General features: G+C 42.7%; 1 protein-coding gene across 4 annotated transcripts in view; it reads right to left on the reverse strand.

The window, feature by feature from the left end:
• The window catches only part of PDE11A (phosphodiesterase 11A), a 226,144-nt gene that overhangs the window by 98,805 nt on the left and 111,694 nt on the right, over positions 1-15,645 (reverse strand). For all 4 annotated transcript variants that reach the window (XM_043524765.1, XM_043524766.1, XM_043524767.1 and 1 more), the window contains 2 exons: positions 14,243-14,307; positions 263-398 (listed from right to left, as the gene is read on the reverse strand). In XM_043524765.1, the coding sequence (XP_043380700.1) occupies positions 263-398; positions 14,243-14,307 (201 nt within the window). The remainder of the gene's footprint in view (positions 1-262; positions 399-14,242; positions 14,308-15,645) is intronic.

A 15,645-nucleotide genomic window follows, 5' to 3' on the forward strand; every position in this document is an offset into this window, starting at 1 on the left:
GTTAAATAATTGCCTATACGTATAAGGAGGAACAGTGCTGTATCCCAAGATAAAACTGCCTTTGCTATCTTTCTGTCACAAGTGATTATTGCTTCGAGCCATGCTGCTGCTGCTGCTAGGACAAATAGAGGACATACTGGACAGAAAAAAATAATGTGGAACAAATGTGCTTATGTTTTTATATTCATTTGGACTTGCTTGACTTTTATTATTCTGAACTGCAAAAATATGACAGTATATTTACATTTTTAAGAAATCTTACTTCAGCGTCAAAGCGAGGATCCTGATATGCATCACTGATGTTCACTGGAAGACCCGTGGAAGCTACTAGCTCAGCAATGCTATTATTTATTAGCCAGTCAGAATAAGATGATGATTTCTCCATACTGTCTTTGAAACTATCACAAAGGCACAGCAAGGGAAGAAAAGAATACAATCAATGTTGCTTGAAAGCCCACCATGTATAGTCATTTTAACATCAGAATTATCTATAGCCATAACAAACTGCTAAATGACATCCGCCACAGAATAATAGGCAACTATCAGAACATCTATCTCAGAAATCTCTGGACTTATCTAAATTAACACTTAGTTCACACCAAACTGGGTTTGAGTCTATCACATTAGCCTATCCCACAGTAAGTGATCATGTGCACTCTGCTGCCAAACGCTCAAAGTTCCCTCATGCACCTTGATCTACCCTGCTTTGAATCCCCTCTTGCCACAAGCTGAAGTGTTTGTTTAGACAAGCCCCTAGTCTTGATCATGGTGAAAGAGCTGTTATACCAGGGCCCTCTCCCGTAAGCCCTTTTCTAATTCCAGAAACCATCACTTGCATGAATACTCTCACTGGGTAAAATCCTTGCCCCAGTGAAGTCAATGGCAAAACTACCATTGACTTCCCTAAAGCCAGGATTTCACCCAGTGTCTTCAACAGGATTACTCATGTAAGTACCGTTCATGCGAGTGAGAGGGTTGCAGGATCAAGTCGCTGGTTATCAGAAATTGTGAATTTATTGAACACTCTGGATGAGGCTTTAAAAAACAACCAGTAGTTTAGGCGCATCACTTTTTGTTACCCAACCTGAAAAATCTTAAATGTGTTTAAGGGGTTTTCAGCAAGTGCTGAGTAAAGCCCCCTGAAAATCAGGCCCCTTCAAGGCACCCAAACATCACTAGTCACTCCTGAAAATCTTGGTCCTCGTATTTCTTAGTTTTCTGGATCCCTTTACTCCATGAAGACAACTATTAATGTGATTCCAAATAGAAACAGAAATCTGGATCAACTACAATATTATAAATAAAACAATATATAGCGAAGAATGCGAATGTCAGTTTTTTCAAGAAATTAATCAACTATTTTCCCCCATCAAGAGAAATATTGCAAGCTAATGTAGTAACAAGAAATCTATCACTAAAGATTTTTTTAATTATTACAACATTGACTTAATTTCACTTCACCTAGTATTGTAAAATATGTGTCAAAGCTCAGAGAAAGGAGAAATTTGCATAGCCTCAGTCCCAGGAAAATACTAAAGGCTCAATCCTGGGAAGTGTCAAGTGTATCTCTTTTCTCTTTTAAATGGATATTTTCCCAGAACAAAAGTGTTATTATATAATATTATGGAATATGTCATACATATTGTATTATTAAAAAGAATAAATAAATTGCTTAAAGAATACATTGCTTAAGAATCAGGTCTCTACAAAATTAAGAAAAATGGTACAGTAGAGGCATTAGGAGACGAGAGCTGAGGTAGCGTTGCTCTAAGTCAGCCATAAAAATGTTGGCATACTGTGGGGCCATGCAGGTACCCAAAGCAGTGCCACTGACTTGAAGGTATACATTGTCCCCAAATGTGAAATAGTTATGGGTGAGGACAAAGTCACAAAGTTCAGCCACCAGGTTTGCTGTGACATTATCTAGGATACTGTTCCTGACGGCTTGTAGTGCGAACCAGCTGAGCGGCAAACAGCAGAGAGGCTAACAGAGGGAGTTTGCCTGGGATCTGTCTGAGAGGAGGTACGCTAAGGGCTGCATTAGGGAGGCTGTGTTGGTGAGTATCTGAGTGTCTGTTGTGGGGACAGTTTGACCGTGTGCTTGACTGGTTGTTTGTTTGAAAAGTGTGAATTGGGAGCGCTTTGTTCCAGGTTAGCCTTGAGTGGGCGTGACTATTATAAAAAGCCAGTCAGCTGCGAACCAGCTGAGCGGCGAACAGCAGAGAGACTAAAAGAGGGAGTTCGCCCAGGAGTTCGCCCACTGAGGCTTACATCTTGCCGGCTTCTCTGAGTAGTTACTACACCTCCTGAGGAAACTCGTAGAAGGAAGGTTAATATGGATGGGGAGTGTTCAGCTGTTGTGACCTGCACTGGATGTGCCATGTTTGTCTTTCTTCCACAGGACAGAAGCGACTTTGTCTGTACAAAGTGCAAGCTGGTCTCCATATTGGAAGAGCAGGTCCAAGGTCTGGAGAAACAAGTATCGACCATACGTTGCATAAGAGAAACTGAAGATTTCCTGGACAGACGTCAGGATATGCTTCTATGGGCACAATGTTCTGTAGATTCAGAGCAGGCTGTGCAGCAGGGACAGGAGGAAGGTGAAGAAATTTGGCAGCATGTGACCTCCAGAAGAGGAAAGGGGAGCATCCATGTACCAGCAGCGCAGATAGAGGTAAGCAACCGTTTTCATGTTCTCTCCACAGGTACTAATGCAGAGAGTGGACTAGATGATACATCTGAGGGAAGGGAACAGAAGGAGACTCTGCCGATTGGAAGGCATGAGATGCACTGTCCTAGGGATGGGGGTTCCACGACCACCGCTCCGAAGAGAAGGAGACGGGTGATGGTGGTCGGGGACTCTCTTCTCAGGGGGACTAAGTTATCTATCTATCTATCTATCTCTCCGACCGGGAAAACCAAGAAGTCTGCTGCTTGCCAGGAGCTAGGATTCACGATGTGACGGAGAGACTGCCAAGACTCATCAAGCCCTCAGATCGCTACCCATTCCTGCTTCTCCATGTGGGCACCAATCATACTGCCAAGAATGACCTTGAGCGGATCACTGCGGACTACGTGGCTCTGGGAAGAAGGATAAAGGAGTTTGAGCGCAAGTGGTGTTCTCGTCCATCCTCCCCGTGGACGGAAAAGGCCTGGGTACAGACCGTCGAACTGTGAAAGTCAACGAATGGCTATGCAACTGGTGTCGGAGAGAAGGCTTTGGATTCTTTGACCATGGGATGGTGTTCCAAGAAGGAGGAGTGCTAGGCAGAGACCGGCTCCACCTAACGAAGAGAGGGAAGAGCATCTTCGCAAGCAGACTGGCTAACCTAGTGAGGAGGGCTTTAAACTAGGTTCACCGGGGGAAGGAGACCAAAGCCCTGAAGTAAGTGGGGAAGTGGGATACCGGGAGGAAGCACGAGCAGGAGAATGCAAAAGAGGAGGGCTCCTGCCTCATACTAAGAAAGCAGGACAAACAGCAAGTTATCTCAAGTGCCCATACACAAATGCAAGAAGCCTGGGAAACAAGCAGGGAGAACTGGAAGTCCTGGCACAGTCAAGGAATTATGATGTGACTGGAATAACAGAGACTTGGTGGGATAACTCACATGACTGGAGTACTGTCATGGATGGATATAAACTGTTCAGGAAGGACAGGCAGGGCAGAAAAGGTGGGGGAGTTGCATTGTATGTAAGAGAGCAGTATGACTGCTCAGAGCTCCGGTATGAAACTGCAGAAAAACCTGAGTGTCTCTGGATTAAGTTTAGAAGCGTGAGCAACAAGGGTGATGTCATGGTGGGAGTCTGCTATAGAGCACCGGATCAGGGGGATGAGGTGGACGAGGCTTTCTTCCGGCAACTTACGGAAGTTACTAGATCGCAGGCCCTGGTTCTCATGGGAGACTTCAATCACCCTGATATCTGCTGGGAGAGCAATACAGCGGTGCACAGACAATCCAGGAAGTTTTTGGAAAGGGTAGGGGACAATTTCCTGGTGCAAGTGTTGGAGGAACCAACTAGGGGCAGAGCTCTTCTTGACCTGCTGCTCACAAGCCAGGAAGAATTAGTAGGGGAAGCAAAAGTGGATGGGAACCTGGGAGGCAGTGACCATGAGATGGTCGAGTTCAGGATCCTGACACAGGGAAGAAAGGAGAGCAGCAGAATACAGACCCTGGACTTCAGAAAAGCAGACTTTGACAACCTCAGGGATCTGATGGGCAGGATCCCCTGGGAGAATAACATGAGGAGGAAAGGAGTCCAGGACAGCTGGCTGTATTTTAAAGAATCCTTATTGAGGTTACAGGGACAAACCATCCCGATGTGTAGAAAGAATAGTAAATATGGCGGGCGACCAGCTTGGCTTAACAGTGAAATCCTTGCTGATCTTAAACACAAAAAAGAAGTTTACAAGAAGTGGAAGATTGGACAAATGACCAGGGAAGAGTATAAAAATATTGCTCGGGCAATCAGGAAGGCCAAATCACACCTGGAGTTGCAGCTAGCAAGAGATGTTGAGAGTAACAAGAAGGGTTTCTACAGGTATGTTAGCAACAAGAAGAAAGTCAAGGAAAGTGTGGGCCCCTTACTGAATGAGGGAGGCAACCTAATGACAGAGGATGTGGAAAAAGCTAATGTACTCAATGCTTTTTTTGCCTCTGTCTTCACGAACAAGGTCAGCTCCCAGACTGCTGCACTGGGCAGCACAGCATGGGGAGAAGGTGACCAGCCCTCTGTGAAGAAAGAAGTGGTTCGGGACTATTTAGAAAAGCTGGACGAGCACAAGTCCATGGGGCCGGATGCACTGCATCTGAGAGTGCTAAAGGAGTTGGCGGATGTGATTGCAGAGCCATTGGCCATTATCTTTGAAAACTCATAGCGATCGGGGGAGGTCCCGGATGACTGGAAAAAGGCTAATGCAGTGCCCATCTTTAAAAAAGGGAAGAAGGAGGATCCTAGGAACTACAGGCCAGTCAGCCTCACCTCAGTCCCTGGAAAAATCAGGGAGCAGGTCCTCAAGGAATCAATTCTGAAGCACTTAGAGGAGAGGAAAGTGATCAGGAACAGTCAGCATGGATTCACCAAAGGGCAAGTCATGCCTGACTAATCTAATTGCCTTCTATGACGAGATAACTGGTTCTGTGGATGAGGGGAAAGCAGTGGACGTGTTGTTCCTTGACTTTAGCAAAGCTTTTGACACCGTCTCCCACAGTATTCTTGCCAGTAAGTTAAAGAAGTATGGGCTGGATGAATGGACGATAAGGTGGATAGAAAGCTGGCTAGATTGTCAGGCTCAACGGGTAGTGATCAATGGCTCCATGTCTAGTTGGCAGCCGGTATCAAGTGGAGTGCCCCAAGGGTCGGTCCTTGGGCCGGTTTTGTTCAATATCTTCATTAATGATCTGGAGGATGGTGTGGATTGCACCCTCAGCAAGTTTGCAGATGACACTAAACTGGGAAGAGAGGTAGATACGCTGGAAGGTAGGGATAGGATACAGAGGAACCTAGACAAATTAAAGGATTGGGCCAAAAGAAATCTGATGAGGTTCAACAAGGACAAATGCAGAGTCCTGCACTTAGGACGGAAGAATCCCATGCACCGCTACAGACTAGGGACCGAATGGCTAGGCAGCAGTTCTGCAGAAAAGGACCTAGGGGTCACAGTGGACGAGAAGCTGGATATGAGTCACCAGTGTGCCGCTGTTGCCAAGGAGGCCAATGGCATTTTGGGATGTATTAGTAGGGGCATTGCCAGCAGATCGAGGCACGTGATCATTCCCCTCTATTCGACATTGGTGAGGCCTCATCTGGAGTACTGTGTCCAGTTTTGGGCCCCACACTACAAGAAGGATGTGGAAAAATTGGAAAACGTCCAGCGGAGGGCAACAAAAATGATTAGGGGACTGGAACATATGACTTATGAGGAGAGGCTGAGGGAACTGGGATTGTTTAGTCTGCGGAAGAGAAGAATGAGGGGAGATTTGATAGCTGCTTTCAATTACCTGAAAGGGGCTTCCAAAGAGGATGGATCTAGACTGTTCTCAGTAGTAGCAGATGACAGAACAAGGAGTAATGGTCTCAATTTGCAGTGGGGGAGGTTTAGGTTGGATCTTAGGAAAAACTTTTTCACTAGGAGGGTGGTGAAACACTGGAATGCGTTACCTAGGGAGGTGTTGGAATCTCCTTCCTTAGATGTTTTTAAGGTCAGGCTTGACAAAGCCCTGGCTGGGATGATTTAGTTGGGGATTGGTCCTGCTTTGAGCAGGGGGTTGGACTAGATGACCTCCTGAGGTCCCTTCCAACCCTGATATTCTATGATTCTATAATCTTTGTGTGGAATGTTGGTGTAGAGGGCTTCTACATCCATAGCGGCTAGGATGGTGTTTTCAGGAAGATCACCGATGGATTGTAGTTTCCTCAGGAAGTCAGTGGTGTCTCAAAGATAGCTAGGAGTGCTGGTAGCAGAGGGCCTCAGGAGGGAGTCTACATAGCCAGACAATCCTGCTGTCAGGGTGCCAATGCCTGAGATGATGGGGCTTCCAGGATTTCCAGGTTTATGGATCTTGGGTAGCAGATAGAATACCCCTGGTCGGGGTTCTAGGGGTGTGTCTGTGCAGATTTGTTCTTGTGCTTTTTCAGGGAGTTTCTTGAGCAGATGGTGTAGTTTCTTTTGGTAACCCTCAGTGGGATCAGAGGGTAATGGCTTGTAGAATGTGGCGTGTAGCGGGGTGGTTACCTGCTCCTGTCTTGTGCAGCTTTGTCATAAATATAAAGGGAAGGGTAAACCCCTTTAAAATCCCTCCTGGCCAGAGGAAGAATCCTCTAACTGGTAAAGGGTTAAGATTCAAAACATAGAGAATCCCTCTAGGCAAAACCTTAAGTTACAAAAAAGACACACAGACAGGAATATTCATTCTATTCAGCACAGCTATTTTCTCAGCCATTTAAAGAAATCATAATCTAACACATACCTAGCTAGATTACTTACTAAATTCTAAGACTCCATTCCTGTTCTGTCTCCAGCAAAAGCATCACACAGACAGACACAGACCCTTTGTTTTTCTCCCTCCTCCCAGCTTTTGAAAGTATCTTGTCTCCTCATTGGTCATTTTGATCAGGTGCCAGCGAGGTTACCTTTAGCTTCTTAACCCTTTACCGCGTTTCACCCTAGCTGAGATTTGGGGGGTGTGTCATAAATATAAAGGGAAGGGTAAACCCCTTTAAAATCCCTCCTGGCCAGAGGAAAAATCCTCTCACCGGTAAAGGGTTAAGAAGCTAAAGGTAACCTCGCTGGCACATGACCAAAATGACCAATGAGGAGACAAGATACTTTCAAAAGCTGGGAGGAGGGAGAGAAACAAAGGGTCTATGTCTGTTTGTATGCTGCTTTTGCCAGGGACAGAACAGGAATGGAGTCTTAGAACTTTTAGTAAGTAATCTAGCTAGGTATGTGTTAGATTATGATTTCTTTAAATGGCTGAGAAAATAGCTGTGCTGATAGAATGAATATTCCTGTCTGTGTCTTTTTTGTAAATTAAGGTTTTGCCTAGAGGGATTCTCTATGTTTTGAATCTAATTACCCTGTAAGGTATTCACCATCCTGATTTTACAGAGGTGATTCTTTTTTACTTCTATTAAAAGTCTTCTTGTAAGGAAACTGAATGCTTTTTCATTGTTCTAAGATCCAAGGGTTTGGGTCTGTGGTCACCTGTGCAAATTGGTGAGGATTTTTACCAAACCTTCCCCAGGAAGTGGGATGCAAGGGTTGGGAGGATTTTGGGGTGAAAGATGTGTCCAAACTATGTTTTTTCAGGAACCCAGATAAAGTTGGGTGGTGGCAGTGGAAGTCCAAGGGCAAAATAGTTTGTACCTTGGGGAAGTTTTAACCTAAGCTGGTAAAAGTAAGCTTAGGAGGTTTTCATGCAGGTCCTCACACCTGTACCCTAGAGTTCAGAGTGGGGAAGGAACCTTGACAGGCTTAAAAGCCAACCCTAGGAGAGAGCCAGGGCCGAGGGCAAGAAAAGCTAGGCTGATTGGGGAAATGGCCACAGCTGGTCTATGCCCCAATCAGGCCGCAGCTGGGCCTATAAAGGGGCTGCTAGGCTGAAGCTTAGCCAGAGTCTCTCTCTGCGTTCGGAGAGGGAAGGACCTGGCTGCAGGGACCCAAGGGAATACCTAGATTGGAGCAGGGCTGATGGGGAAAGGCCTTGGGAGCAGGGGAGCTCCGGCCTGGAAACCCCCAGGCTGCAAGGCCTAGATTAGGGCCTATTAGGTACTGGGGTTGCAAGGAGGCAGCCCACGGGTAGACAGAGACAGCAGGTCCAAACCCCCTTGCCTGTGATGAGCGGCTGATACACTGCAGTCTGCCCTGGGGAGCGGGGCTAAGCAATGACCGGCAGTAGCCAAGACTGAGGCGAGATGGGGGTAGTGGGTGGGGATTCCCAGGGGAGGGGAGACCCTCAGGGATTGTTGGGGTTTACTGCCAGGGGGCAGCACCCCAGTGGGAGGAGACACTGGGCCCTGGGAGGAACTGGGGCCAGCGGTAAGGTGGATCACCAGACAGCAGAGGGCACTCCACAGGCTGACGAGCTAATTCCCAAGGACAACCAGAAGGAGGCACCGTCGGGTGAGTCTGGCTCTATTACAGGTGTTAGAGAGCTGCCTAGTAGCCTGTCGTTCATATTCTGACCTATTCATGATGACGACAGCATCTTCTTTGTCAGCCTTTTTGATTATGATGTCAGAGTTGTTTCTGAGGCTGTGGATGGCATTGTGTTCTGCACGGCTGAGGTTACAGGGCAAGTGATGCTGCTTTTCCACAATTTCAGCCCATGCACATCGGTGGAAGCACTCTATTTAGAAGTCCAGTCTGTTGTTTTGACCTTCAGAAGGAGTCCACCCAGAATCCTTCTTTTTGTAGTGTTGGTAGAAAGGATTCTGTGGGTTAGTATGTTGTTCAGAGGTATGTTGGAAATATTCTTTGAGTCGGAGTCATCGAAAATAGGATTCTAGGTCACCACAGAACTGTATCATGTTCGTGGGGGTGGAGGGGCAGAAGGAGAGGCCCCAAGATAGGACAGATTCTTCTGCTGGGCTAAGAGTATAGCTGGATAAATTAAAAATCCCTTAACCCACCCAGCAATATTGTTAAAGACACTACAGATGATTTTTCATATTTTTTTTATTACATCAGAATTAAGACTGGTGCCTTAGCTGTGCATTTCCATACTTTAATATGCTTGTATTTCTTTTAAGTTTAGCCTTTATGAAAACCCAACAGTTTCCCAACCCTTCCTTTCACTGTTTTTTTTTTCAGGCAGAAGAGGTGATTGGCCCCCTGTGATTTTATATATGATGCTCAATAAAGAGTTGCAATTATAAACAGATCGGGGAGTAGAATTATTTCAAGGCTCCTTTTTGTGTAGAAGTCTGCTTACAAAAAAGAGCAACTTGTAAATGATCACTTTTAGTGAGGTAACTAGAAATGTATTATCTGTAATCCCCCCCCCATTAGTCTAATAAATAAAAAGAATCAATTAAATATTTTTTTTGTATTTTTTATTATTTTCTGTGTTGACATCATTATTTCTTGCATTCAGCAGTGGCAAAAATGGTGAATATTGTAGAGTGTCACATTTTTGTAATTTTGATATGCAGTTGTGAACTCAGTTGCGTGGGGCATGTGGATAAGGAATCATGAAGTAGTCTTCTGAATAGATAACACGAGTGTTGAAGCAATAAGAACCTATGGACATATAATAGGAGAATGCTACTCCTTTTCAAGGTTGACTCTCTGCCACAGCTAGCCTAAAGGCTGCAAAACTGGCAGCAAAACTAGCACAGGATATCAGAATCATGGGCCTGATTCACCACCCTTCTACACCCACTCTGCAGAAGTCTAAAAGGATCTCATCCTATTCCTCATCTAGTCAATTGCAAAATTCATTCTGACTCATTGATGGCAGGATAATGACCTAGGTAATGGGCAGCTATTTATAAGTGCAAAAACAAATGCAAGTCATCTCAGGTTTGAAGTGACAACTCTCTAATTTTCAACAGTTAAAAAGCATTTTTAAAGAACAAAGGGTCTCGAGTTCCCTTGAGAAATAACTATCAATTTTCAGGCAATACAGTATTAAAACAGCTGAATGCCTCAGTCAATGAGAGAGGATTGATTTAGTTGGCTATGCTCATTTTCTGCAGACTAATTCATAGAATTTGCCTCTTTCAAAGGAATGTTAAAAATGTTCAGCAAAGTTATAAATAAAGATGCTTTGAAAAAAGGAGAAGATTAACAATTTTAATTTGGGACAAGAATTTTGAGTGAATCTAATAAATACATTATATAGTAAATATTTTGACAGCAATCTAAACTGATATTTTAATATTTCAAAGATAAGTGCAAAAATTTGGCTAAATAATTTAAGATTTATTCCAGGGGCATCACAGACCTGAGAGGAAAAAAACCTTTAAGGGTAAAATTCTAATTACAGATGCAAAGCACTTGGTGTGTATCTTTAAAAACAAAACAAAAAACCCCCCCATAAAATCGGTAGAATTGTAAAACTTACAGCAAAGATTAAAATCTAGACATTATTATTATATGTGAGACTGATAAAATCCATACTGGATTATGAGTGTCAAGCATTTGAAGCAGCAAACAATTTCAAGTTTAAAAAAAACTAGACATAATTCAGGATGAAGTTTTAAAAGCATGTTGTCTACATCACCAGCAAATGTTTTACAGATACTCTGTGGAGAGAGCGACTGAGATTTTAGGAGGAAGAATCTAAGTATTTATTTCTGGTGTAAATTTAAATCAAGAGGCTCAATCCTCGGACTCAACAGCACAAAGCAAATGGGAAGCTGCCCTAAATGGGCAGCTAAGGATCCCCTGACATAGGGAAATTCTTGAGTAGTGCAGGGTTGTCTTAGGCAACTCTATGCCATCCACTCCTCACTTCCTCCACGTAGGAGGAGGGAGTACCAAGGGCGGGGAGAAAGTCCACACTCCAATAGCAGTTTTGTGCTATCACAGCCACCGTAACTTTAAGCAGCCCTTTGGCTGCTCTAAATTATGCCACAAGCCATTTCAGCTCCTCAGACAGGAGGAGAAAAAAGATGTCTTAAAGCCACCTTCCCTGCACCTCATCTTCATCAAGCCTAAACTCCACAGAGATGAGCATTGAGCCTTCAGGACTTTTAAAAAGGTGTTAGTAATGTGAATAAAAGAAAATTTTATACTTTTTAAAAGGGGGAGGGAAATTAGAAACATTTGGCAAAACTTGCACTTTAAGAATGAAATGACTGTTAGAAATGAGAATGTGAATCTATCATTATGATTATTCATAAATTGAAACCAACCATGTAGTATGAGAAACTGACAAATCAAACAAGTGATGAACACAAAGAAAACATGGTCTCCAAGGCTATTTCTTTGCAAATAACTGCAGAGAAAAAAAAGATATGAAGCAAGGAGAATATTTACTGATAATCAGGGTTGTTTCACCATGACAATATTTAGGGAAGTAACAGTTGAGAAAGGTAAAGGATCACACACAAAATCCATTTCTTCTAACAAAGACAAGGGAAAGGCATTAGAATTTGGAAAGCTATATTATCCCTGGAGCCACCCTGCTTCACTGTAGAATTTCTGCCTAGTACTTTTCCCCACTCAACAGTCTGCGTTGCTCCCTGCTACAGTTTCAGATAATGGTACATATCTTCACTAAAGCCACAATGAAGAACCTGATTTTGCAGTTTTCATTCAGGCATAACACCCAGTGATTTTAAATCAGTAGGAGTCTTCCTGAATAAGGACTGCAGACTCTCGAGTGAAAAGGGCAAAAGTCATTGGAAATAATTTTCAAATGTCAAGGACTTTGGGCATTGTTTTGTATCCCAAATAACCTTTATTTCCCCATTGTAGTGCAACTAATTAGTGTGTGTGTGCACACGCTAGGATGACCGTGCAGATCTAAATGTGGCACGCTAACTGCCAGTCTAGAACTGACCTTTGCAAACCCAGCCTGACTTTCCACGCAGAATAGGGATTAAAAGTAATGTCATTTTTTTATACGAGAGATACAGGGCTTGCTAATCTGAGATATATGGGCATACACAACTATGTATGTTGAAAAAACTGATACCATGCATGTATGTGTTCACACAGCTTGATTAAAATGAAGTTACTCTTGACTCAATCATATGTAAAGCAACAGCATCAGTATGTGTCAATATATTCTATAGCAACTTCTGAAATTTTATATCAAAAGTTTGAAGTAAGAATCTCTGCTACCCTATATGTACTGGTACAGACACACAACAAATTATGGACCCAATCCTACAACCCAGCACAGTGCCTGCAAAGTGTGCATCTAGGCCGAACTCTACTGTGGCTTCCTCCAAATCCCACCCTGAATGGGATGTCCCACAGTGTGAAGGGGAGTGCAGTGCAAGAATTGGGGTGGGAAGCCAAAGGAGGCTGGCCTGCTCATTATCCCATCCTCAGTTCCTTTGCAAAACAGGAACTCCATGGGACATGAGATTGCTTGCCACAGAGCTGGACCTCCTTCCATGGGCACATGCTCCTCTTCACACACAAATGTGGAAGGGACTGAATGACTTGTCTAGGCCAAAACAAATCTGTGGCACAATGAGGAATAGAATCTTCTGTCCTGAGTCCTGGTCCCATGCTTTAACAAACAGACACCCTTCCTCCCCATTAACTGTCTTAGGAAAGAGCCATTGTTATTCTGAGGCTCCTGATCAAAAGCAATAATTTATAATTCTCACGTGAACTAGCAAGTCAACTGTTCGTCCACCCAGCATTCTCATTTCTTCTTGCTCATTTTCCTTTTACTCCTTGCTTCCTCTATCCCATCCCTCTCTGTTGGTGGATAGGACACAGATGGGAGTTGTGAGACCTGGATTCCATTCCTGGCTCTACATCTGACTTCATGTAGCCTTGGGCAAGTTACTTAACCCTTCTGATCCTCAGGTTCCCCATCCATAAAATGAGGATGATATAATGCTACCCACTTTTTGTAAAGCGCTTTGAGATCTATGGATGAAATGATTTTCATAAAGTACTAAGCACTACCATTATAATTATCTAACCTATAATGCTTCTAATCACCATGGTAGCTATGAGTGGGATCTCTCCTTACAATTTTGGAAGTGAAGTAGTACAGCATTAAGAAAAGTGAATTTTAGTTTACTGTATTCTTAAAAGGGGACTGTCAAAGCTGGTAGGGCTTAAAATTAGATTTAGCAACTTTGTATTGTCCTGAGTGCATGTATATAAACCATACTCCACTCTACTTGCCAAGTTATTGTTAGCAGGATAGAAACTGAGGGTTTTTTGTAGTATTCATATTATATTCCTAATACAAATTTCAAAATCAATACTAACTGCTTTCAGTGAAATTTTTGGGATAAGATTCAGTTTTAGGATTCAACCTTAAGGGAAGGGAAAAAGCTTTCAATGATACCCCTGAATTCCCATGCAATCGGTTGGTTTCTTGGGGCCTTTAGAGGAGCAATGAACACTCAGAACCTTGCAGGATTGGGCACTTGGAAGGTAGCCCCGGTTATGCAAAAATATCTGTTTGCACTACTGTTTCCAATCTATTAATTAAAGATCAGGTTCACAGATGACTTTATAAAGTAAGGATGGATTCTGGTATACATTTAGATGGGTTCCCAGCTGGCATTCAGCCACACTCATTTACCATCTCACTATCATGCATTTCCAGAGGTTTGTATGTTTTTCCCTTTCAGCGGGAGTCAGAAATAAAAACAGTCTGGTGGCCAACCCTTTGACGCTACTGCAGAAAAACATTTTACATTCAATCAATGCAGCACAAATCTGAAATCATTCCATTAATAAAATACAACTGTATTAAATTATTTTTACTTTGATACTCACCAAGCAAAGCAAAATCTGTCACTATTAATTGGGTAGTGTTCTTCATGAACAATAAAGGGACCTCAGATCTTCCCTGGCTCATCAGCAGTGTACACTGACACAAAGGCAGTATGTAGATGTGGAGCCTTATTCAAGCAATACTCCCTTGGAAATAAATGGGAGTTTTGCCTGAGTAAAAAGTGCAGGATCAGGCAGATTTTAATCAAATTTAGTCCAATGTTTCATAAGTAAATATACTAAGGTTTAATAGAGCAAACACCTGTAACTCACTATGACATAACCATCAATCCATTACCATAGAAGATGAGTTCTAACCTGTTCTCAGCATCAGCACTCCATTTTGGAGACAGCAACTCAAAGGATTTTGTAAACTTCACCACCTGTTGTATTAAAAAAAATCATTCTATCTGAACTTGGGATTTTTCATGAAAAATTACATATGTATTCAACAGCAATGTAATGTTTTATATATTAATTATATTTTTAGCCAGGGATCTTAGACTGAATGTTCAATCGCACATTCCTCAGGTGGACTATTCATGTTCAAAATTTATACTGCAACATAGAACATAAGCAAACTATAAAGATACTCAATTGATTTTTTTTTTCATGCTCCTTCCCAAAATAGTATTTTTCCTACAATGTTTTGCTACAGCATAGAGAGGCTCACAATGACTTAAAAGGACCAGTTCTTCATTCTATCATAGTCCATAAATGAAGCAGCTAAATAATCTGAAAAACAACCAGAAATAATCAGAGGAGAAACACAACAACATCAGTTGACCAGACTAACTCCAACTGAACTTCCTCTAATATATGTAATATGGCCAGATAGCCAACAACTTTTAAGTACAACTTCCCATTTAAATTAATTGGTTAATTTCAGTGGGGAGTTATTCTTAACAGTTGATGGCATGTTATGGCCTATAGAGAATATTTCTGGTTTATAACAGCTGGCACCAGGTGCCTCAATGACTTACATTTCCTCCAGTGTATTGGAGTTATGATTCACAGTCCTTGCAGAGATGCCCGACTATCAGACTTACAAAGAACCAGTGTACATTCTTAAATAAATGTTCAACAGTCTGCAAATGTCAGTGTTGCAGAGATTCTGTAAAGGCACAGGCTGAATGGTGCATGAAATCAAATTCTTGATAAGAACTTTTTATATTGTTAACCTCCTGGTCTTTAACATAACTTTAGAGTAAGATAATTATTCCTCTGATAAGTGGACAGAATATTCCCCGTTGCACCATCTTGTCTTGGTATATGAACTTCAGATAAACATGGCTTTTTTATAAGTAATACCCACATTGTATTACCATGGGTTGTTTCAAGCTACAATTAATGCCATCTCCAGTGACACAAATTTGAATGTTTGCCAGGAGTTTATCTGCAGCTCGCATCCCTGAAAGAACACGATGGCATGTATTCCATCGAACAGGCTATTTTCCAAAATCACAGTAATAATTAATAATACACTTACATATGGGCTCAGAAAGAAACATGTTATCTTTAACTCTTACCCCACTTACAATTCCAGAAACTGCAAGTCAAATGAAAAGTTTAGAGAATGTAGAGGCCAGTCCTCCTGCCTCCTCCATGGCTATGAAAGTCCCCAGATTCAACAGATCCAGTGCTGTTCCACTGGATGTGTGTGCAAAGAGGACACAGCCTAGCTCCACTGTCCCTCTCCCACTTTTCTACACAGGGGAAAA

Source organism: Chelonia mydas, chromosome 11 (assembly GCF_015237465.2).
Source record: "Chelonia mydas isolate rCheMyd1 chromosome 11, rCheMyd1.pri.v2, whole genome shotgun sequence".
Lineage (NCBI taxonomy): Eukaryota > Metazoa > Chordata > Testudines > Cheloniidae > Chelonia > Chelonia mydas.